The sequence below is a fragment of the Ostrea edulis genome, chromosome 7 (assembly GCF_947568905.1).
Source record: "Ostrea edulis chromosome 7, xbOstEdul1.1, whole genome shotgun sequence".
NCBI lineage: Eukaryota > Metazoa > Mollusca > Bivalvia > Ostreida > Ostreidae > Ostrea > Ostrea edulis.
The window spans coordinates 3,726,547-3,751,770 of record NC_079170.1 but is presented as its reverse complement, the minus strand read 5'-3'; the positions used below and the strand labels follow the sequence as shown (position 1 = coordinate 3,751,770).

The 25,224-nt window shown below is 36.6% G+C and overlaps 3 protein-coding genes and 1 long non-coding RNA gene across 7 annotated transcripts in view; 2 read left to right on the top strand and 2 right to left on the bottom strand.

Moving 5' to 3' along the window:
• LOC125654320 (DDB1- and CUL4-associated factor 1-like) overlaps nucleotides 1-17,394 on the top strand; it is a 43,896-nt gene extending 26,502 nt beyond the window's left edge. The window contains exons 23-39 of one of the 4 annotated variants that reach the window (XM_056143062.1): nucleotides 119-249; nucleotides 644-841; nucleotides 5,607-5,797; nucleotides 6,155-6,230; nucleotides 6,401-6,462; nucleotides 6,724-6,787; nucleotides 6,885-6,956; nucleotides 7,357-7,413; nucleotides 8,333-8,409; nucleotides 8,584-8,665; nucleotides 9,523-9,756; nucleotides 10,706-10,796; nucleotides 11,864-11,965; nucleotides 13,043-13,119; nucleotides 13,304-13,384; nucleotides 13,592-13,682; nucleotides 14,629-17,394. In XM_056143062.1, coding sequence (XP_055999037.1) covers nucleotides 119-249; nucleotides 644-841; nucleotides 5,607-5,797; nucleotides 6,155-6,230; nucleotides 6,401-6,462; nucleotides 6,724-6,787; nucleotides 6,885-6,956; nucleotides 7,357-7,413; nucleotides 8,333-8,409; nucleotides 8,584-8,665; nucleotides 9,523-9,756; nucleotides 10,706-10,796; nucleotides 11,864-11,965; nucleotides 13,043-13,119; nucleotides 13,304-13,384; nucleotides 13,592-13,682; nucleotides 14,629-14,768 — 1,826 coding nt within the window. In that variant the 3' untranslated portion in view covers nucleotides 14,769-17,394. Of the gene's footprint in view, nucleotides 1-118; nucleotides 262-643; nucleotides 842-5,606; nucleotides 5,798-6,154; nucleotides 6,231-6,400; nucleotides 6,463-6,723; nucleotides 6,788-6,884; nucleotides 6,957-7,356; nucleotides 7,414-8,332; nucleotides 8,410-8,583; nucleotides 8,666-9,522; nucleotides 9,757-10,705; nucleotides 10,797-11,863; nucleotides 11,966-13,042; nucleotides 13,120-13,303; nucleotides 13,385-13,591; nucleotides 13,683-14,616 lie in introns of all 4 variants that reach the window. The other 3 variants (XM_056143060.1, XM_056143061.1, XM_056143059.1) reach the window with 3 other exon arrangements.
• LOC130047682 (uncharacterized) lies at nucleotides 3,207-5,160 on the bottom strand. The gene is made up of 3 exons (XR_008796512.1): nucleotides 4,714-5,160; nucleotides 3,670-3,754; nucleotides 3,207-3,537 (listed from the first exon to the last, which is right to left on the bottom strand). It is a non-coding gene; the product is annotated as an uncharacterized LOC130047682 (long non-coding RNA).
• Nucleotides 16,832-18,012, bottom strand: LOC125656790 (uncharacterized). The gene is made up of 2 exons (XM_048887373.2): nucleotides 17,922-18,012; nucleotides 16,832-17,259 (listed from the first exon to the last, which is right to left on the bottom strand). Exons 1-2 carry the CDS (start codon nucleotides 18,010-18,012, stop codon nucleotides 16,832-16,834), a joined length of 519 nt encoding a protein of 172 aa, XP_048743330.2.
• A 4,939-nt stretch (nucleotides 18,013-22,951) lies between these two features.
• Nucleotides 22,952-25,224, top strand: part of LOC125656220 (uncharacterized) — a 13,448-nt gene continuing 11,175 nt past the window's right edge. Inside the window, exon 1 of the mRNA XM_048886828.2 lies at nucleotides 22,952-23,158. Coding sequence (XP_048742785.1) covers nucleotides 23,104-23,158 — 55 coding nt within the window. The 5' untranslated portion in view covers nucleotides 22,952-23,103. The remainder of the gene's footprint in view (nucleotides 23,159-25,224) is intronic.

The following is a 25,224-nucleotide window of genomic DNA, read 5'->3' as shown; positions in this document are numbered from 1 at the left end:
AATTGTTGTTGGATAACACAGTTGGATAACACAGAAGTTGGATAATTGTTGTTGGATAACACAGTTGGATAATTGTTGTTGGATAACACAGTTGGATAATTGTTGTTGGATATTTCAGGATTGACAGAGGCAGCAGCAGCACTACAGAGAGAAGCCAATCTACCTCGATGTGCCACGCCCCCCAATGTTCTGCCAGCACAGCCATGTGTTTTTGCATCACCTCACTTAGCCTCACCTACATGTAGAATTGTAGGTTTAAATGTAAATCATTATAAATCCTAGAATCGTAGGTTTAAATGTAAATTATTATAAATCCTAGAATCGTAGGTTTAAATCAAAATCATTATACTTGCTGTATGAGGTAAAGGGCTCTCAATATGGAAAGCTGTGAACATGCTTTTCCTCAATTCCAGTTTTAAAAGATTTGATTGAATTTATGGATCGATTGTTAGATGAACTTTGTCATTATCAATGTTCAGAGCTGTTTGATCTTGTCTTCTACCTCTGTTTATTATAAATGCATTTAAACATCTTTAAGTATTCTCAATAAGAGATCTAATACTATTGGAAAATAAGTAGTTCTCACAATTTTTTTTTTTAAATTTCCGATTCATGAATTTTGAAATAATTTATGATTTTGTAGTCCCGACAGGTTAATCATCCATCAGCCTCCTACAGTACCATCCCATCAGACATTCCATCCACAAGCATCCACAGTCAAGCTGTCAGTCGGAAGGATAGTCCTACAAACTCAGGTCCCGCCCCCAGCACTCCTGGACCAATCAGATTTCATCTTGGTCGACAACTCTCACAGGCATCACCTAGTCTTCCTCAGGCCAAAGTAAGTTTCAGATCTGACAGACGGTGGTGATAGATTGAGAAATATTTATCCCTGAGAAACTTTAATATTCTGTTGCCTTCAAAGCAAAGTGACACTTTAGATTTGCTTTGTCCATCTGTCCGTCCGTCTGTCTTTCACACCTTAGGACTTTGTAACAATAAGAAGTAAAACTTTGATATGTAACTGTTATAATAATATGTTTATTCACCAACTAGTAATTAATAACAACAATTCTTTGTGTGAGGGTCAGCTGATGTACTGTATCTATGGATCTGTCTGTGCAGCTGTCTGTCTGCAGGTGACGCTTATCACGGGGATCGCCTTTGTCATCAGGGCTTAGTGTTAAATCTAAAGCAAACTAGCATGGTGTCGCGCCATGCCCTTTTTGGCTGGCGCCATGCCCTTTTTGATTGCACCATGCCCTTTTTTCTCTATAAATTTTAAAAAAATATTTGTTAAGGTAGAGATTGATAGGTTGATGCTAAAAAAATTAACCATTGAATTTTTTTAATTTCGATATATGTTCATGATGAAGCTTTGATATAAAACATATTAAAAAATCAATGTTGGTAATCGACCTTGTTTTTGAGAAATATGGCAATTTTAATAGCACCTTCTTTAGTCTTTGCAAAGCGTAAAAAGTGAAGAAAAATAAGTAGAGAGCAATATACAAATAGAGCTATAACATTTTTATTGTAAAAAGGATCATAACTTGTCATATATGGTTCCAAACAACCTTTCACATAATTGTATATTACACATCAATTTCAAGTTCAGCAATCATTGTTAACATGCAACAACATTACTTCAACAAAGCTACATTGGCCTATCACCTTAAAATAGTGCACAATATTTGCACACAGGGTCATACTTTTGCTTTAGCTGCAAAAAAATTACCCATCAAATTTCTTATTTTATTTCATTAAGTGGTTAGTCTATTAGTAAGTTAAATATAAGAAAAAAATTATACACCATAATGGGGTTCAATATGGAACTAGCAAAAAATTCCTAACCCCACCCCCTTTTTACAAACTACACATTTTCGTAAGAAAAAGGATTATTAAAAGATGTTGTAAACAATCCATCAAAAAAAGCTAGCTGAAATTCGAAGATTCTTTGTAATACCTTTTTTAAATTAATAAATATAATACAGAAAGTATGTATTTCAAATTTTAGCTTATACTCTGTTGTAGTTCTCGTTGTTGACCTTTGTGCACTTACACTCAGAATATAAATTTATCATACGTCATCACATTTGATGATTAATATTAGAGTTTTCCCACATAAAAATCCCCACAAAAAATAGAAATACAATTTATATTTGTTAAAACAAATGTCTCCATTACATCCCAACCCCTTTAATATACTGCATGGTATGGAAGAGAAAGAATGAGCAGGAACATAGACATCATGAATTGCACTCAGCGCATTGAGAAGAAGGATTTAGCCAGCAGAGATAAACTACTGACTTTTTAATAACTTAAAATGTTTGAGCATTCGATCCCAAATTACCTCTGAGAATTGAACATGACAGTAAGAAGGTTTCTATAAGCTATTTCAGGGGCGGATCGGGAACTGGACATTTATTTCTTCGAGAGTGGAGGAAATTATTGCTTCTTTTATCGTATACATTTTTCTTAACAACATACCACGATTTACCTATTATACCTATTTGAAGAAATTGATATGATTATAGAGCATAGTGCACCAAATATGTTTAAATAACAACTTTATATTCAATATCAATAGAAAGATTTCAACCCAAGCGACCCATGGATTGATTGATTGTATCTTGTTTAACGTCTCTCTCTCGAGCATTTTTCACTCATATGGAGACGTCACCAAGACCGGTGAAGGGCTTCAAATTTAGGTCTTTGCTCAGCGCTTACGGCCATTGAGCAGTGAGGGTTCTTTAGCGTGCCACACCTACTGTGACACTGGGGATCCGTTTTTAAGGTCATATCCGAGGACCCGTGACATTCACACCTGATACCGAGTGTTTGGCAATGGAACTTCCATTACCTGTTTTAACGGCTTAGGTCTGTCGCGGCCAGGATTCGAACCCCGGCCTTCTGCATGCGGGGCGAATGCTCTAACCTCTAGACCACCACCGTGGCTCGACCCATGGATCTCGAGGCCCATATCACCTATCTTGCTCTCACAAATATATATGTGTCTTCATAAGTTTATGAGTCCTACTTGTAGTCTCACACTGAAACAAAAACTCGCTATTGGATAACTCAGAATGCATGCATACTGCATTATCTATTTCTAATTTCTCCCAGTTCACGGTATATATGCACTGAATGTGTTGGGGGGGGGGGGGGGGGGGGGGGGGTAGAAAATGAGAAATTCAAACACATTGATTAAAAGTTCTAAAATTGGTATTTTATTTTCATTTAGAAATGTTTACCGATTTTGATATATCAAAAACTTAGAATAATCAACAATGACACTTCATCTACATTTATGCAATATTATTGTCTTTAAGAAAGACATATAATAGTATACATGAGTACATGTACTTGTTTTCAATTAAATTCACACTTTAGTATGTTGCACAATATATCTGGGCTCACAAATACATTATTGATTCTATCCAAATCCCACATTGTGCAGAAGTTCTTGAATTTTCTCTGTAACCTGTAAAGTTGTGGGGTCCAGGGGATATGACATCATCAATGTAAATGAAGTACCTGTTAAAATATATTCTGTATATTCAAATATTGAAGAAAAAAAAGATGAATATGATTATTTAATATACTAAGAATTGTCTTTACAAATGTCTGGTGTTAAAATAAAAAAATTTATCTTAGAAAATACTGTACCTTTCTTGCTGATTTTCAAGGCAAATTGCTGTTGAAGTTGTTGACTCGAAGCCCATTTCAACTTGCACTGGTCCTTAGGATGACACTTAGAGAAAAAAATCATCATAATTAATATTTGCACAGTCAGTATTAATCATTAATTATACTGTGTCAGACAATGTCAATTTTAAAATTGTGGGTCTCAATGCATCTTCAGTGAACTTTAAAATACTGATATATTGAAAATTACATTTATTATGTTAATTTTTAAAATCTTGTCTGAAATCAGTATTACATATGTAACACTATGTTAAATGTGTGCAGTGCAGCAATGTGAACTCTTGCAGTAGTAGTACATCTGAATGATTGTTATTTACTTTATATTGTTATAGCTAACTTCTATTTAAACTATACATGCCCCATACACCCCCACCCCCCCATCCCCCCTTAATAAGGTGAATAAACATCATGATTATCATATTGCAATATGAGATGACAGATATGTTTTCATACGATAAACTGCCAGTTCATTCTAATAATATCAAAACAAGTCAACTCTAGATTTATCAGACATGTCTCCTTTACCAAGTGTGGGTCAAGAGAAGGACATACATATCTTATGTTCATACAATACATACATTTGCCTATGAGAGGGCTTGTGATTTTACAAAATATTAATATTTTAAATTGTAGACTTGCATGCTTGTGTGAAACATGAAACCCCAGATTTGAAATATCTCTTAGGTCAATGAAATTTCAAGATATTATAAGTACTATCATGTATACCAAATAGAAATTTAGTGCACCCCCCCCCCCCCCCCCCCCCCCAAAAAAAAACTTGGGAGAGACCTATTTTTTTTAAATGTGACATATACATGACATTCATTTACAATTACATGAGCATATAGGAGTTATATTTTGGGCACATATGGAATATATAAATGCAAAGAAAATGAAACATCTCCAAGTTGTGTGTTTATAGATGTTATTATAAAATCGCGTTGTGAAATAGCAGAGGAAAAGTGGGTTGAATACAAATTTAATTTGCCATATTTTTTCACTTACCAAACGAAATTATAACCTCGTTGTCCACGTTGAATGCATCCATCGAATCCCTCTTCTCAGAAGAAACTGTTTAAACTCTCAATGACTACATAAACAGTATTGAAATTCGGAGTCGGACATCACGATCACGCTACATCAACAACTTTGTAAAATTGTTTACGTAACGCAGCTATGCATGGTCGTGAGGTAAAAAGTGCCATTCTGCACGGACGAAACATTTGGTCCACTATTATTACATTGACGTATTCCTAATCTAAACTATGGTCTATCTTTCGTCGAGACGACCCCCTCAATCATCGAGTCAGTCACAGCAACAACTTGTACTTTCGGAACCCCTTTCTATTTTTCAACTACTCTATGACGGTGTACGGAATTCCGGAAAATAAATTCAAGTGAATATACACGATTTTTACTGATCACGTGGTTGCTATCCGTCTCTACCTTAATATAAACAATAATGATATTCATTTCACAAGGGTGATTGAAAAGTTTAAAATCAAGGCAGCAGGTATTAACTTTTAAAAAGGCTAAATGATTATTCTATTACTATCATAGTATGATACGATGAAAGTGCCCTGAAATTGTCTTGCCACGATGAAAACTGCCCTTTTGAACATATGACATGTGTGCCCTCTCTAGATCCTAGATTTAACACTTGGGCTGTTTTTTTATTATAATCTTTGATTTCCTTAGTTTTGATATTGACACTTGGAGGCATATTTATTCTTCTTCTTTTTTTCATCTATAAATATCTTCAATATTCATTATCAAGTGGGTTTTTTACTTAAAAGTGAGTGAAATCCTGTCATTAATGTGAGAGAATGGTGTTTTAGAATCTGAAAAGACTGATATTTTTAGATGATAATACTTGGGTATATCATATCATATTATAGGCTGCGAAAAGTAAATTCAGCTCAGAAAAAGACTGCGGTCTCCCTAGTCCAGCATGGAGAACGAAAGGTCACCTAAAAGGTCAAGGTGATTATGACATGACCTTGGACAAGATTGTGACGGAATACCTGCGTAAACAACACGCTCTCTGTCGGAATCCTGTCACCACCTGTCCTCCAATGTCGCTGTTCAAGTAAGCTTCGAAATTAATTCACAGTTATTTAATTTCATATGTAAAATGCAATTTGATTGGTTCATTTGATTTTTATCAACATTTTTTTATATTTCATAAACTGAGTTGATGTTAGGTTGACGTTGTACATGTGATATAGGAAAAACAATGCATCGAAAAATCCATCTTATGTACTGTATTCTTTCAATATTACCCACTGATACTCGAGAATAAACAATGATAAATGTCAAAAAAAAATTTTACATTTGGAATAAGGATTAATTTGATTTGTAAATGAATAGGGAATTCATAACTAACATTCTGTGTTACAGAATAATGTACTTGTCGGTAGTTACATGTCATTGTTTAACTCTACAGCCCCCACAGATGTCCCGAGGTCCGAGGAAAGCGAATGGCGCCCATCAATGCCACGTCTAGGATTTACAAACGAATGGTAAGGTGTAGCACATCAAAGAAGGAGAAATAAACTAAACCAGCAAACATCCAATGTTTAAAATCAAATGCTGTAATTATGTAATATAGTACATTAGTTGAAATTTTACGGAATTGTGATTGATTATTGCAGCACGAAGTGTACCCGTTATATTTATATTTATGTTACAGCTGGGGCCCAAGGTGGGGGGAATTGGAGGAGCCAGTGTGGACAGGAAGTTCATCTACAGGCGGTAAGAAATATTAAAGGGGACCAAGCAATTTGGGGAAAAGAGGGGGCGATAATTATTGACAATTTGTAATTGGTTAAAAAAAGATTGAGGATAATTATTGGCAATTTGCCATGGACTGGAAAAAGATTGGAGAATGATTTTTGGCAATGTGCTGAATGGAGAATGATTTTTTGCAATTTGCTGAAGAATGATTGGATAATAATTTTTGGCATTTTGCGGTGGGTGATCTAATGTTACAAATGATGTCCTTTTTGACCACAGGTTCAAACCTTGCCACACGTACAGAAATCCCGACGAGGGAGGAATGCAATGCTGCTCATTTTCAGTGAGTGATAACTAAATCTTTTTAAAGAGTAAACGAGTTTTATGCTTTGACTCATCATTGACGGTGTATGTGTGTTTTTTCTCTCTTGTATTGACAGCGAGACGAGCAGTACCTGATGTACGGGACGTTCTGGGGAGACATCAAACTGATTAGTTTACAGTCGGGTGAGGTAAGTGTCGCTCATCTGCTATTTATTTGGGGGTGGTGGGGGATTTAGAATAGTTACGTTGTCATGTAATAAGCACTTAAAATTTCCCTCATGTGTATAGTTATAAATAATATATTTAATATATATTATATTCAATTACCGCATATTTTTCCTCCAAGCGTAATGTTGGATGTGGAAAAATGCTTACTTAACCCACAGCGTAAATAACCACTTTTCAAGGTTTTGTTTGATTTGCATTTGAAATGAGAAACGAATTGAAATCTTGTTGAGAAAACAAATTATGAAGACATGTGAGTGTTATCAAGATAAAGTCTTATTAATTAAATTAGATAGCTGGTGTTAATTACAGTCAGCATAACCAAGTATTTCAATTTGAATAATTCGGCAAAATTTGATGCAGGAAACAGCCAGTTATAACTTCAATCAGATGTCCATAGAAGACTTTCAACAAGCAAGAGTAAGTTATTTTTACAACAGTATTAACATGATAATTCTACCATTTCTTTTAAATTAGATTTTAGACAGAAAATACCTTTATGTATGGGTGTTATTTCTATGATGTCAATATATTTTACCACAAAACTGCAATACAGAACAAATAATATACTGGATATGTGGTGGCATAGCAGCCAACCTCTAGCCACAGTTAATCAGAAAGTGGGGGATTAGATGGCTAGGAATGGGTGATGTGGGATTCTATGTGTTGTGCTTGGGGTCTCAATTTTTGTGGGTACCATAATCCAACAATTCTTAAAGCACAAAGAAATACACAATTTACATGATGTTACAATATACAGAAAACGCTTCTCAAACTGTAAAAGTTTGATAGTCCTCAATGAATAGTTCCACAGTAGAATGAAATTTCTGTGGGGGTAATTACGGAAAAAAAGCCCGCTAGAAATCGACATTCATGTATGACTGGGAAATTTGTTGTCTGCGGTGTGTTTAGGCTTACATGTTGTCAGTGATACTCCTCGCTGTGTATGGGCTGGGTACTCTCTTTTTATGCCACTCTCTGAAGAACGACATATTACTTATAGTTTGCACTTGTCAGTATATCTGGGGGTTGTTTGATAGGCGAGGTGTTTTTTGACTAGAGAAGCATTTAGTGGATAGTCTCAACACTCCATAGTTAGGTTCGTTTAGTGGATAGTCTCAACACTCCGTAGTTAGGTTGGTTTAGTGGATAGTCTCGACACTCCATAGTTAGGTTGGTTTAGTGGATAGTCTCGACACTCCATAGTTAGGTCCGTTTAGTAGATAGTCACGACACTCCGTAGTTAGGTTCGTTTAGTGGATAGTCACACACTCCATAGATAGGTTCGTTTATGAAATGTCTTCTGTTTTATATGGCTTTTACTGCTCTCTTTTAACAGGATTCAGATTTACTGTTGGTCAGTTGTGCGGAAAATGGGTCAGGCGTTTGGACGTATGGCGATACAGTGGTCAGCAAGTATGTATTACCACACTAATGTGCTGCATAATTACAAATGACTTCTGGAAAACTGTTCAGCCCGTAGAACTAGCAAAATTAACTGGAAATTATTTGCAAAGTTTTGATTTGTGATGTTTTGTATTGAATAGAATCTGTTCTCTTAATCAATTTGTGATTTTTTGTATTGAATAGACACAGTTTTGAGGACAGCCACATAGAATTCAGTAACCAGGTTCAGGATCGAATCATCGGAACGAAAGATGAGACAGCAAATGTAAGTCAGCAGTGACCTACTTAGAGATCGGGGCAAGTTAGACCGTATTAAAACAATATCTATCATTACAGTGACCTACTTAGAGATCGGGGCAAGTTAGACTGGATTAGAACAATATCTATCATTACAGTGACCTACTTAGAGATCGGGGCGAGTTAGATTAGATAAAAACAATTATAACTGTCATTATTACAGTGACTTACTTAGAGATCGGGGCGAGTCAGACTGGATATAAACAACATCTATTATAATTAGTTTTGTTACAGTGGCCACTGTTTACAATGAAATCAGATACAGTGAAATGTTGAACATAGCCAAACGATTTAGAGGGCCTGATTTATTTTTCCTTTGATTAAAATGATGGCTGTAATGAAATCGGTTAAAATGATGGCTGTAATGAAATCGGTTAAAATGATGGCAGTAATGAAATCGGTTAAAATGATGGCTGTAATGAAATCGGTTAGGACAAATTTCCACTTACATATACAACAAAATATAAAGCCTCACTTGTTTTGAAGACCATCAGATATAATGATATGCATTATCTCCATGGTTGGTTGCACACGTCGTCCTCCTACAGGTATGCTCTAGGTAACAGCGTCCAAGCTATCCAAACTACACATACTGAATCCAAGCTACACATACTGAACACAAGCTACACATACTGATGAACACAAGCTACACGTACTGAACACAAGCTACACATACTGAATCCAAGCTACACATTGAATCCAAGCTACACATACTGAATCCAAGCTACACATACTGAATCGGGGAGAGCTGTGTAACTGAACTCCGGTGGTTATCACTGTAATGTATGCAAGCTTTTCCTTTACCATGATTTTATTGTGTTGTAGATTTACGACGTCTTAACGGGCAAGAAAATTCTCAAACTATTCGATGCCAACAGAGCTAACAATTACATGCTGAATCGAGCGACCTTTAACCCCACAGATGAACTCATTCTGAATGACGGAGTTTTGTGGGACGTTCGGAGTGGAAAATCCATCCATAAGTTCGACAAATTTAACCCGAACATCAGCGGGGTGTTTCATCCAATGGGATTAGAGATCATTATCAATTCAGAAGTGGTATCCTTTACTATGAAATTTCAAGCTTGAAAGCGATACAGATGTATGTTGTAGGTACTGAACACTGTATGGGACTGATCGAAGATTTGTATTTTACATGTGTCTGTCTCCACCTACAGTTTTCAGTGTATTTGTAAAGTCTGGTAAAACCCACCTTTGGTTGTTAGGATAAATCTATCAATCTGTTAAGTTATAGTAATTGTACTCAGATTGTGAGAAAATTTACAAATTAGTGACAATGTATTAATGTAAAGATGAATATAGTATACAGTCACGTAGATCATGCCCTCACTTCTCTGACAATGAATATAACTCAACATAATCATCATATTGTGAAATTTCTGCCTCATATTGCCATTAAATTCTGCCTCATATCACCATCAGGTTCTAATATTTCTGCTGTCACGTAGAAAATTAAACCAAAATTGCTAGCAATTCTATCTGTTACTTTTGAGGACCTGCAATGAAATTAGCATGAAGTGCAAGACGGAATTATTATATATTTAAATTTAATCTGAATTGTTAGAAAGCTTTATGTAGAGTTGTAAATCGTTGACTTATACAATGTTGATAGGTTTGGTGCTTGTGTTGAATTCTATCGTTGACTTGTACAATGTTGATAGGCTTGGTGCTTGTGTTGAATTCTATCGTTGACTTATACAATGTTGATAGGCTTGGTGCTTGTGTTGAATCCTATCGTTGACTTATACAATGTTGATAGGCTTGGTGCTTGTGTTGAATCCTATCGTTGACTTATACAATGTTGATAGGCTTGGTGCTTGTGTGGAATTCTATCGTTGACTTATACAATGTTGATAGACTTGGTGCTTGTGTTGAATTCTTTCGTTGACTTATACAATGTTGATAGGCTTGGTGCTTGTGTTGAATCCTATCGTTGACACCCGGTGCTGTACAGTGAACAGTGTATTGCTCCTTAACTGACGACCAGTGGGACATACGGTCTCACCATCTACTCCACACCGTCCCCGCTCTGGACCAGTGCCAACTACGCTTCAACAACCGCGGGGACGTCATATATGGTGAGCATTTTAGAAATTTGAATTGTAGTGACCATATTAGAAGTGACCTATTTATATGTCCTTATTTGATGGATCTGACATGTATACACTGTCTTGTGTCTCTCTCTTCCTTGTTTTTTGTCCTGCCATTTTTCTTCACACCTTTTTCTCAGCAATGGTAGCTGGAGTATTCTTGGTTTTGTTGTTCAGCTGTCTCTTGGTGTACTATATTGTGTGACTCTTTGCAGATTGCAATCTAATTAGAATTAGATGTTAGATCCGCTCGTCGCGTACTCCCAGTTACATGTATGTATGTGAGTACGCGAGCGGATCTAGCGTCTAATTTTAATTAGATTGTGCAGATTGCAGATTTATCATTGATATAAATTCATTAGCCCAGTACTCAAGTAATGATTTGTTGTACGAATTTAAAATCCCCATCATAGTTTCTCAGCATCATTTACATATTATGACTATTTGGCGTTTGGCTTGAGGTTTCATTTTTAGTGACTTGTGCAGCGCAGCTTATGTTTGCATTCTATGCTTCTTATTTAAACACGGAGCTGTTTTGTTGCCTGCAAAGTATAGTAAAATTTAGGGATTATTTTAACCATGGAGCTGTTTTGTTGTCTGTGAAGTATAGCAACATTTAGGGATTATTTTAACCATGTAGCTGTTTTGTTGCCTGTGAAGTATAGCAACATTTAGGGATTATTTTGTCCGTCGTTAGTCTTACTGTCCAAAACATCTTGGTGAGACCATATCAACTAGGCCCATTTTTAAAAAAAAATTTAACCTTGAATTTCCATATGAACTTGACCTTGCATTTTTGTGCTTTGTGAAGAGGTTTTCTCTGAGCAGTTTGTTGTCAGTGAAAGCATGACAACTATGCCCAAATTGTAGTTTGAATACACACACCCCCCTCCCTTGGATAGATAAGCCCCACTGGAGTTCATGTATTAATCCTGATAGGGGAGCTCTAGTCACTTAGTTTTCTTTCGGCATTGTTGTTTTTAGTTATACTATGATTGAGATGTGTATTTCACTTTTATCTGTCGCTGAGATACTAATTTTTTTTTTTTATGTAGCGATCTACAAGAGGAATGAAGAGGAGATGGAGGATTTGAAGGGAAGAAGTCCCTACAGCCACACCTTCAGAACGTTCGATGCCACGGACTACACCTCTATCAGTAAGTCCCCGTGTCCTGTTCACGATTATATCTGTAGAATGTTCGATGCCACGGACGACAGCTCTATCAGTAAGTCCCCGTGTCCTGTTCATGATTATATCTGTAGAACGTTCGATGCCACGGATGACAGCTCTATCAGTAAGTCCCCGTGTCCTGTTCACGATTATATCTGTAGAATGTTCGATGCCACGGACTACACCTCTATCAGTAAGTCCCCGTGTCCTGTTCATGATTATATCTTAAACTTTTAATGCACACCTTTAGAACATTCGATGCCACGGCCTACAGCTCTATCAGTAAGTCCCCGTGTCCTGTTCATGATTATATCTGTAGAATGTTCGATGCCACGGACGACAGCTCAATCAGTAAGTCCCTGTGTCCTGTTCACGATTATATCTGTAGAATGTTCGATGCCACGGACTACAGCTCTATCAGTAAGTCCCCGTGTCCTGTTCATGATTATATCTGTAGAATGTTCGATGCCACGGACGACAGCTCAATCAGTAAGTCCCCATTTCCTGTTCACGATTATATCTGTAGAACGTTCGATGCCACGGACGACAGCTCTATCAGTAAGTCCCCGTGTCCTGTTCACGATTAATGAATTGTTTACAATTTTCTTTCACGACTCTGTTACAGTATGTTAAGAATCCTAAAGGAATTTTGTTGATAGCATATTATTCACAAGAAATATTTATGTTTCACTAGATGAGCTGCATTGAAACTGACTTTTATTCTTACTTTGACCTTCAATGTATTTTTTTTAGAAGATTTTTTTATTTTGTATATCATTTGGGTAGGGTTAATCTTCAGGGTTTTTTTTTTTGGTGGGGGGGGGGGTAGTATTACAATGAATTTATTACATTAGAAATGAAGAATTTGTACATGTGGAGAATTATATAGTGAAAAACAGTATTTGCCACATTTTGTATCTCATGCTTATTCAGGGACAGTGTTGCTTTGAAATAGCCAGTTTCATTTTCTCACATTAAATGCAGATAAATGAGCACTTGCATAGTACTAGCCACATGCTGTCAATTTTTATTGCATCTCTGAAGTCTGTGTTTGTTGTTGTAGCTACAATTGATGTGAAGTCGGAGAGCATATCAGACTTGTGTACAGACAAATCCGATTTTTATCTGGCTGTGGTAGAGGTATGTCCCCTTAGTTCAGACTTGTGAAGCGATCAACGCGAGCAGATCAAAGGATCTGATTTTAATCAGATTGATGTAAACATATCTTGTTAAACAAAAGATGAAAACATTGATATACACGAAGATGAAGAGTTGATATTGGTTCTAAACTGTAAGATATACTGATAGTGTTTGAATTTTTTAGAACCTGAAAACTGATCTGGGCACGGAGGAAAACGTGTGTAAGCTGTACGAAATCGGACGACTACGAGATGAAGATGATCGGGTTAGTTACTTCATTAAAAACAATGCTTTGGAAATCTTCTCTGTACTAATAGGTTACAAGTATTGATATTACCGTTATGATAGATTAAAAAAAATGCCTGAAAGTGGAGTTTAGGCAGTGTTAGGGATAATGATCAAGGATGATCTGGCCATCCGTCTGTCTGCTACATTTTTGTTTTTGGATGATATCTCAAAAATGTTTTTTTAGCCTGAGGAAGATGAAGATGAACTGGATATGGATGACGTAGATGATGATGACGATGATATTTTGACTGATTTTAACAACTCAAATGACGAAGGTAATGATTCTGATTCAGTGATTTGTTTAATTACTTGTGATTGCTGTCTGACTGATATGACAATGCTCTACCACATCGTCATGGCCGCTTGCACATGACCTACATGTAAAATGACCCCAATTAGTTCACTGGACTTTCTACCTTGTAACTAGAAAATTTTGCATTTGACAGTCATCAAAGTTCATCGTCTGGTTGATTATGATGAGGAAATGACCTGGTTGATTTTCAGGGCTAAAGGTCATACAAATGTAGGTCATTGGGCTCTATTCCGTGCGACTAGAGAGCCCTTGACATAACAGCTGTCATACAAATATAGGTCATTGGGCTTTACACCGTGTAACTAGAGAGCCCTTAACATGGCAGCTGTCATACAAATGTAGTCATTGGGCTTTACACCGTGTAACTAGAGAGCCCTTAACATGGCAGCTGTCATACAAATGTAGGTCATTGGGCTTTACACCGTGTAACTAGAGAGCCCTTAACATGGCAGCCATCGTAACTTCTCTGGCAGGTTGTTTATTGTTGTTCAATAAAAGAGGAGCCCTAATAATTTCATCAAAAGATGAAAAATCACATTGCTTTCTACTGGTCAAAAAGTCACCATGTTTTTTTTAATATGGATTTCAATATGGGGGAAGGGGGGCATATAAGTTTTATTAAAATTTGTTGTTTTTATGTAGCAAATAATGGTACTTAAAATACACAGATATGGCATGTGTATTCCTGGTGACAGTATATTACATTACAAACACCCCCCACCCCACCCACACCCCCCACTCACACACACCCACCCCCCACTCACAAACATTGCTCAAAGGCCTGCAGAAGGGGAATAATGATTTCGTGAATTTTATTCGTTGTAATGTGATGACTCTGATATCATTATGCTCACTAATCTTTTGTACTGGATTACCTCTTTCTGATGTTGCATCAGATTTGTTCTCAGATGGTGATGAAGATGACGGTAATGATAGTGAAGAAGAAGATGATGATGATGATGACAATGTCGCGTTCTCCTTCAGTGATATGAGTGAAGAAGATGACGGGGACGATGTTGATGATGATGCATTGTATGAACTTTTATGATGATACGATAAACTTATGTAAGGGATCTCAGTACACGATGCACAGGAAGACATGATTCAAATTATCCAAAACTGTTGTAAGCCTAAGAGACGGATTCTGCAAATTTTTTAGAGGTGTTGAGACATGATATTTTGCATGCAACTTTTTTTTTATCCAATAGAATATATGCATTTTCCTGTCACACAGAAAAAAATTCTTTGGGTCACTGTTTTTTCTTTTGTGTCAAGGTCAGTTCAGGGTTACAATTTCTTCATGCCAGAGGGCGCTTAGAGCTCCTGTAGAATGACCATTAGCTGCATTAACTAGTTGTTTATTAAAATTCATGTCGTGGTTTGCAATGTAAACTGTATAGTAACAAATTTCTGTCTTATTTAGTACAGCCAACAAAAACTTGCAGATTTAATCAAGTCCTAGATGGACTGAATTTCGTCTGATATTTTATTAAAAAAAATAAATTTGCATATTAATCACTATTCTTTCATTTTTCTAGTGCATCAAAACTCTGGCTTTTTCCTTTGATAGCACTTGTTTAATAAGGTTCATGATGACATGAAATGGAGTAGGGATATCAGATAGTTAAAGAGAAAGTAAATAATTTAATAAGGTTCATGGTGACATGAAATGGAGTAGGGATATCAGATAGTTAAAGAGAAAGTAAATAATTTAATAAGGTTCATGATGACATGAAATGGAGTAGGGATATCAGATAGTTAAAGAGAAAGTAAATAATTTTTGCAATTTTTGTCTTAAATAAAGAATTACAGTATGGCATATGAAATGGATCCTGGTATGTTAGCTCATGAAAAGGACTAGGGATGATAAGGTCTCTATTTTGCCCATCAAACCAGCATCCTTGCTTTTTGTTTCAAAAGTGTGTCTTGTGCAAGAATTCTGGTGTCACTCAGTGGTTATGCTCAGTTTGTAAAAATAAGAATTATGACATCACAGATATGATGTTTGAAATTTTAAGTATTATGGGGGTGGGGCAGAATGCCAGTTATCACTCATGGTCCTTTTTAATATTCTGTTATTTTGTCTGTTTGACAGTTTTGAAAATCTTGCTTTGGATTTGCTCTTCTAGAGACGAGTCGTAACTTTAGATTTTTTTTATGAGAGGAAATAAAGTGATATTTTACTACACTGCTGAGTCTGCAGAAAGTATAGTCCCTTATAATTCAAGCCCCTCAACCCCCTTTTTAAGATGTGGCTACATGATCCACATATTTTAAAACTGACGATTACAACAATACAAATATTTCATTGGCACAATTACAATAATTGTGAAAGGCAAAGTTAGAAATACATCACTTATATGTTTCCCAGCCAAACACAGTAGCAGGCAATATGTTGTATAGTAAAGTTGGTAAAACTTTATTCTTATGTGTAAAGCAGATATTAAGAAAGTTTGCAGTTATTCTTGATATTTTATGAGAATGTACATATATATATATATGATGCATATCATGTATTTTTGTTTGAATTATGATAAGAATCAATCCTTGAGCATAGTGAATATTCAGTTCTGTGTTTGATATGCTGATGTTTATTTATTTTAGGATATTTAAAATGCCTAGTTAATGTTGTGCTCTAATGTTAAAGTGAAACCTGGCTAATCTGGCACCTATCTAAACCGTTATGATGGGAATTCGGATTTTATCATTCTCTATAATGTGTTATCCAATACGCTGTCATTCCAACACAAAACCTGTATCCCTGGAGAAGTCAGATGAGGCAGGTTTGACTGTACCGTGATTTCATACATTATGTATGAGTGTACACAGTATATGGTGCTGATGAGGGGAGAGGTCAGGAGCTCAGTTCTGGTTTTATCATATATATTTTTTGTGTTTGTGGAACCTTGATATGACCGATATTATGAAAGAATTAACACTCTTATCAGGCATTTCTGTCAGGAATATTCATACATAAGCTCAAGGTCATCCTGAAATTCTTCAATATTAGCCTATTATTTGAAAGCGATTGACAGCTAATTATGAAAACAGGTGCTATGGTTATTAGTTGCTCGCAGTGTAATTCGAGGAGAGATACTAAAACACTATGCTTCATGCTTGTATGTACAAGTGTTTAATGTTCATCGTTTTGTCTGGCGGTGAAGGGTTCTCTGCGGTGGGGATCTCCCCAGTGAGGGATTCTCCGCGGTGGGGATCTCCCCAGTGAGGGATTCTCCGCGGTGGGGGGTCTCCCCAGTGAGGGATTCTCCGCGGTGGGGGCTCTCCCCAGTGAGGGATTCTCAGCGGTGGGGGCTCTCCCCAGTGAGGGATTCTCCGCGGTGGGGGCTCTCCCCAGTGAGGGATTCTCCGTGGTGGGGGCTCTCCCCAGTGAGGGATTCTCCGCGGTGGGGGCTCTCCCCAGTGAGGAATTCTCTGCGGTGGAGTCTCTCCCCAGTGAGGGATTCTCCGCGGTGGGGGCTCTCCCCAGTGAGGGATTCTCCGCGGTGGGGGTTTCTCAGCCGGACGTACTGTTGGTTTGACTGGCAGATAATTATATTAATTAATCTTTGATCGTTTTGTTGTGGTGTTTGTCTCAGTGTTATTATTTAAGAATTGTGAATCGTCAAATGGCACATTTTTGTAAGTCATTGAAAAGAAATTTTATTTTAAATATGCTTGATTGGTTGACTTTTTTTTTAAATAACGGCTCTCAATGAAGGGGAAGAGAAGATGGTTGATCTACGTATGTCTGAATATGTAACAGGGATGTCTGTATTGCCGGTATAATTTGAATTTCTATAGAATCATACCATGGGAACACCATCGATTTCTGAACTAGAATTGGATCTACTTGTATGTAACATGAGCAGTAGATGAGCTTGGGCTCTCTATTTCGGATAGAATCTATTAAAGGGAGGCAACTTGAAATATTGATCAAATATTACAAATTAGAACAGTTTTCAGCCTGTTCTAATTTTCACACCAATTTTGGGCGAAATTGGACCTCTGTGATACCCAGTTTTTGATAAATTTGCAAAGATAATCGAGCGGAAACTTTCAGCAGTATTTCCTGAAGGAAGAAAAAAAAGGGAACAACCCTTTTGTTTTGTGTGTTATTCAGATATTAAAGCATATTATCTCTGGGCAATATTCCTTCAGTTGACAGATGTAACGACTCGCGTGTTTGTGTTGTTCAACTTACGTGAACTACTTATATTTAGGTCCATGTATTGGTACACAAACCCAGGTGTGGACGTGAACTTATAGTGAGTAGCTATTATTTTCTGTTTCATTATCCAACTCGCACACAGACAGGTAGAAGGCTATGGTTGCAGTAGACGTCACAGATATGGTCAGCTTGACCAGTTACCGATATGTCGTTTATATCATATGATACCAAAATTAACAAAAACTTTAAGTAATTGAAGCTTTCTTTTAATTATTTTAAGATATCATCAATTCATTTGATGCGCGCAACCATTAAATTATAAAGGTCTCTTCAAATATTCAATGATATATGCAATTCTGAGTTATTGCGCGATTGATTTAATTGGTGATAACATTATACTTAATCTGCTGAGTTGATAATCGCTATAATTGAATTGTTGCCCTCTTTATATGAGTTTGGTGATATCAACAATTGAATTAATGTGCGCTACAATTCAATTGAAGAGAGCAATAATTTAATTATTGCGCACATCAAATTCAGTTATTGCGCGCATCAATTCAGTTATCGCTCTCTTCATTTGAATTAATGATATCATTAATTTGATGCACGCAATAATTATTTTAGAGAGAGCAACTATTTAATTGGAGATATCTTCAGTTCAACATATCCACAATAGAATTAATGATCTTTTGAATTAAAATGTTTCTCTCTTTAAAAGAATTGATGCGCGCATCGATTCCTTATGCAAAATCGTTTTAGATAAAGATAACAATTAAAGAGATCGTCAAAATCGTTTATACCGAGCTCAACATTTTTGCTACGTAACACTACTCTCATCACATTATTGCGCTCATCAATTGAATTGATGAGATCGATAATTGAATTTATGCACGCATTAAATAAATTATTGCGCGCAACGATTGAATTGATGATCTATTCAAATAGCTAGGTTATTTTGACACGCCATAATCTTATAATTAAAATCTTGCGATTTTTGGCAACCGGAGTCAATCTACTTACAAATAGGATTCTGTCATTAGACGTGTGAGGTGATTTGAGGGTCTATTCTTCATCAATAAAGCCGGGTGGTCCACAGTTGTTAAAATTTTCTTAAATTAAATTAAATTCTCTTTCTCTTAAAATTAGACGAAACATAACAAATTCGAAACGACACTTTGGTGCAGACCCTAAGCAATTTCTACCCAGGGACATTTTTAAGATGCGAAATATTGTATCGCATTTCTTTTAGAAAATTGTTCCTTTAAAAAAATTGCCGAAGTGGGCAGTGTAGCTCTGTTACGTGATGAATATCACTTATTGACAGAGAGATCATGATGACTTGTCAAATAAATGTCACTATTGACAGTGGCGTGTCAGCGGCTGTAGAACGGTAGACAGTTCCCCCAATAATCTGTCTTCAACATTTATAATTTTACAAGTACGGCAGTAATTAATCCCAAATCTATGAAATGATGCAATATCTTGGAGGATCATATATCTGTTAGATTGATGTAAGAAACTTCTATACCGTAGTGAGATTTGTTGGAAAATATTTCATGATGTAATTTTAAAGCAAACGTGAAGGCGATCACCAGCCCCCAGATGTGAATGCTAGGGAAGGGTCTGAAGACAACAGGAACAGACATTAATCAATCTGTTAACAGGATTTTGTATTGTGCCTGGGACATACCTTTGTGAATTATATAATCGACAAGCACGCTCGGATCAAAACGGAGGGTTTTCTTTCTTTGCTTAGACATTGAATTGATTTATATAACTTTTAAATATGGATTAATCCTCTATATTAAAAAACTAGGTTTGTTAGTTAAGTGGAAACCCCGTCCCCGCACGTAACATATAGATATCTGATATCGCTGAACAGGATGGTTATGTGGACTGTGAAATGTAATTTAAAACCTCGATACCACTCGATTCAAGTAATATAGCTCATTTTTTAAAAAGTAGGGGGAAAAGTCTAACTCGTTACAATCAGTTCGTATCTCGTCATATCGAGTTAGTTATCTCTTTTTCAGTGTTTATAACGAGTTCGTATAGTTTCATGAAAAGGACCTCATCTTTCTAAAAACTCAACATAACGATTAGAAATTTTTCAAATCACCAAAGATGATGTCATAGAATCATTCATTATATTGGATGTAGGCTAGAACCCCCCCCCCCCCCCACCCCCACCCCGGAGTGGTGTGATTATATGAGAAAATATCTAGCTTATAGAAGATAATTATACGATGACTTGTCATATAAGACTTAGACGTCGTTTCGATGAGGAGAAAATGTTCAATTAAATAGGTGACGATGTGGGTTTTTTTTTTAAATTCAACAAAAAGACTTAGTTGTCAGGAAGTGATTTAATTATTATGTACAGTTTTTTATAATTAGTCGAATTGCAAAAATGGCTTGTCATATTATAGTTAAAGTGCTATTTGAGCGGAAAATTAGCAAGGCTAGATGCATATTCGAACCAATAAATGATATAATCATTCGTGAACATATACCAGGTAGTAGTAGTAGAAGGTACTAAATGTACTTCATTTTCAGACACATTGCATCGTTTTTAGGGGGGGGGGGGGGGGCAGCAGGAGGAGAAGTCGGAAGTTGGCTTGTCTAAAATTCTTGACACACATTAAAAATAAGTTATTCTATCTTCAAAATCTAGATTCGTGGGAAGGGGAGAAATCCGGGGTCTTGATAAGTTAAACTGCCTCAGTGTCCCCACATTTTGATTTGGTTTGAGGGCGCAGTCATCCTTCGCTACAAAGTTTCAATTCATAACTTTCAAGCTTACAGTCTTCTCATTCATTACTACTATGAAAACAAAAATAGCTGGGGATGACAGTCATCCAACATATCTTTATTAATGTCTTAAAAACGTACCGGTACTATAATTAACCATTTATACGTTAGAAACGTACCGGTACTATAATTAACCATTTATACGTAGAAACGTACCGGTACTATAATTAACCATTTATACGTTAGAAACGTACCGGTACTATAATTAACCATTTATACGTTAGAAACGTACCGGTACTATAATTAACCATTTATACGTTAGAAACGTACCGGTACTATAATTAACCATTTATACGTAGAAACGTACCGGTACTATAATTAACCATTTATACGTTAGAAACGTACCGGTACTATAATTAACCATTTATACGTAGAAACGTACCGGTACTATAATTAACCATTTATTCAAAACGCCAGACCTTTTAATCTCCAACTTTACGATTGATAAATTGTGACATGATAAGTTGAATTTTTTTTTAATTATACAAAGACATTTCATGAATAAAGAATGACATCCGTAGATTTTGTGGTCATAGCATAACTTCAATCCAAATGATATTCTTTCGATATGATACCATATCTTGCAAAGTTTTCATATTCTACAGAAAGTAATAAGACACCAGTCTATAAATCATGGGTGTCTGTATGTCTGTCCTGTGTGTGTGTCTGTCTGTCTGTCTGTGTGTGTCCGTCTGTCTGTGTGTGTGTGTCTGTCTGTGTGTGTCCGTCTGTCTGTCTGTGTGTCTGTCTGTCTGTGTGTGTCTGTCTGTCAGTCAGTTCATCTGTCTGTCCGTCATCACTTTCTTTGTGAATCGATATATTGAACAGATTTTAGCAAAAAAGCTTTTATGTTCTATAAAAATGTAGTCGATCGTTAAAGGCAGACACCTATAGATTTTCTTCATAGGGTCAAAGGTCAAGGTTACAAACTTTCTCATTAAGTTGCTACACTTAAAGCTTTCATATATTTTACAAGGGAAATTGATCCTGTAGTTGAAAATGGAAATGCTGATTTAGAAAAAGAACATAATCACTTATCTCCTTCATTACAAACACGAATTCTGCGTCATTAGCACAGGTGCATGTAATACACAAACTTAAGTTCTTATCGGAGCTCTTCTTAAATGCGTCAGTTTTTTAATTAAGGGAATGGAAAATTATCTGACTATAGTCAAAATCTAGAAAGTCATCCCTGAGAATATACAGATACTAATGTACGTAAAACAAAATCACGTTAAGGTGACTCCATACTCGCAGTTTTATCTGACACAAGTTTGAAAAAGTGTATTTCCATTCATTAGAATAAAACTAACAAATTATCAAATAAAATACATAGGTCATCACACTTTTTAAGATGTGAGACGTACATAAATAGAATCATATATCACCGTCAGAAAATTGCAATTTTCCTTAAACAGCGTTATCAAAATTTCATAATAACTGGTTATGTCAATATAGTAGCATTCATAACAATTTCATGAAACTATATCTTCACAAAAATCCCTAACCCTGTATAATATAAGTAAATAAAACCACGTTGATACAATGTATAATGTAAATACTTAAACCAGTAGTAAAATCCTTTTTGGAAAGACTGTACCGACAATCTAAAATACAGAGGAGAAAACGTAAAAATACCACCACCACCCCACCCCACCCCTCCAAAAAAAAACAACTGTGACAGAAATGTGGTGTTAATGGCTGTACGAACATTCACCTCGGCGATCTAATGACATCATTCATAAATCTATTGTCAGATTCAGAGTGCATAGGAGTATTTGTCAACAACGGGATTTTTAATTATCTATTGATCCGTCACGGAACATTTAGTAACATTTAATAAATAACTTCTTTGATGTGAAATCCTCGTCGTTTCGTTCTACATGCTGCAATAATATTTATTTCCCCCCTTTAATAGATCCATTTAAAGCATTCATGAAAAATCGATTTTGAGAGATAGATATGTACATACTTGATATATATATAAATATACATAATATATGGTGGTCGTTATTTCCATCACAACTTCCCACAATTGCATTTAATTCATATTGGAAAACATTGAATATATTGAACGACTATTTCAATCTGGACACGAATCATTCTGGACGTAGGTAAACACTTTTAAAAGAAGGACCACATTTGAAAAAATAGGTCAATTCGCCAGAGAGACCAATCAATTAACTGTATTGAAAAGTACTGATCACGAAATGGCTAAGTTTAAATGACCCGATCGCATTATCCAAAAGTCTTCTCCTTCATGTAACGATATCCATTATACTTACAATACATACTGTACAGTAAACTTGTACTTCTGCAATGTAAGGCAGGAATTTAAATGTGACGTAACGCTGAAAGGAGTATTGGGTTTAAAGACCCGATCAGTGCCTCGAGATTTTGAAATATGGACCTACTGATCGAATGTTGTTCAATATTGGGAATTATATTATTAAATTCAGGTGAGTATTGTTTTCCGGTGATAGAGTACTTTTAATTATTGATGAGGATCATGTCTGGTGAATGTTTGATATTGAGAAATGTTTAAAGAAATGTGAAAAATACATTTTTCGTGATAAATAACAGACAACATACTTCTTATAAATTAAAACTAAATTGAAACGATGACCAACATAAATAACCCTATCAAATTACGGAAAAATCGATTGTTGACTTGATTAATGAGCGAAAATTTGAGAGCCTGCTATATCAATTGGCAAGAACCCATCGGATCATTGCATAGGATCATGAATAAATACACGCCGCTTATACCTACATACAAAACATATAGCGACACACACGTTGTAAACCAAACCGTTTACTTTCAGGTTAAGTAGTTTGTTTTTAAATGTCCAGGTTTTTAGTGAACGGTATAGAAAAAAGTAGACCAATATTAACCTGTTTTAATTGTCTTTGAAATTTATGACACAAAGTGACAAATGTGTAATTTAAGAAACCGTAAGTTTAACACATTGTGGCACGAATCGACAGAGGACACTCTAGTGACGCGGATTGTAGACCTGTGTATAGTCGAGGGGACGGGTCCAGAAAATTGTTAAAGGTGGGGTTTGGATCAGAAAGGGTATTGTCTGCTCAGAGGGGGTTACAGCGCCTGGAATAACTCAAATTGACCTATTTTGACGAGAGGGGGGACACTACTGTACTACTGCAAATCACCCCCTCTCTCCCTCTAAGTATTCTACTGCAAATCAACCCCTCCCTCTAAGTATTCTACTGCAAATCAACCCCCTCCCTCTAAGTATTCTACTGCAAATCACCCCCTCTCTCCCTCTAAATATTCTACTGCAAATCACCCCCTCTCTCCCTCTAAATATTCTACTGCAAATCACCCCCTCTCTCCCTCTAAGTATTCTACTGCAAATCACCCCCTCTCTCCCTCTAAATATTCTACTGCAAATCACCCCCTCTCTCCCTCTAAATATTCTACTGCAAATCACCCCCTCTCTCCCTCTAAGTATTCTACTGCAAATCACCCCCTCTCTCCCTCTAAATATTCTACTGCAAATCACCCCCTCTCTCCCTCTAAGTATTCTACTGCAAATCACCCCCTCTCTCCCTCTAAATATTCTACTGCAAATCACCCCCTCTCTCCCTCTAAGTATTCCACTGCAAATCAACCCCCTCCCTCTAAGTATTCTACTGCAAATCACCCCCTCTCCTTCTACGTATTCTACTGCAAATCACCCCCCCCCCCCCTTCCCTCTAAGCATTCTACTGCAAATCACCCCCCTCCCTCTAAGTATTCTACTGCAAATCCCCCCCACTCTCCCTCTAAGTATTCTACTGCAAATCACCCCCTCTCCTTCTAAGTATTCTACTGCAAATCACCCCCCCCCCCTCTCTCTAAGTATTCTACTGCAAATCACTCCCCCCTCCCTCTAAGTATTCTACTGCAAATTCCCCCTCCCTCTAAGTATTCTACTGCAAATCACCCCCTCTCTCCCTCTAAGTATTCTACTGCAAATCACCCCTTCTCTCCCTCTAAGTATTCTACTTCAACTCTCCCCTCCCACTCTCCCTCTAAGTATTCTATTGCAAATCTCCCCTCCCACTCTCCCTCTAAGTATTCTACTACAAATCAACCCCCCTCCCTCTAAGTATTCTACTGCAAATCACCCTCCCTCTAAGTATTCTACTTCAAATCTCCCCTCCCACTCTCCCTCTAAGTATTCTACTGCAAATCAACCCCCCTCCCTCTAAGTATTCTACTGCAAATCCCCCTCCCTCTAAGTATTCTACTTCAAATCTCCCCTCCCACTCTCCCTCTAAGTATTCTACTGCAAATCCCCCTCCCTCTAAGTATTCTACTTCAAATCTCCCCTCCCACTCTCCCTCTAAATATTCTACTGCAAATCACCCCCTCTCTCCCTCTAAGTATTCTACTGCAAATCACCCCCTCTCTCCCTCTAAGTATTCCACTGCAAATCAACCCCCTCCCTCTAAGTATTCTACTGCAAATCACCCCCTCTCCTTCTACGTATTCTACTGCAAATCACCCCCCCCCTTC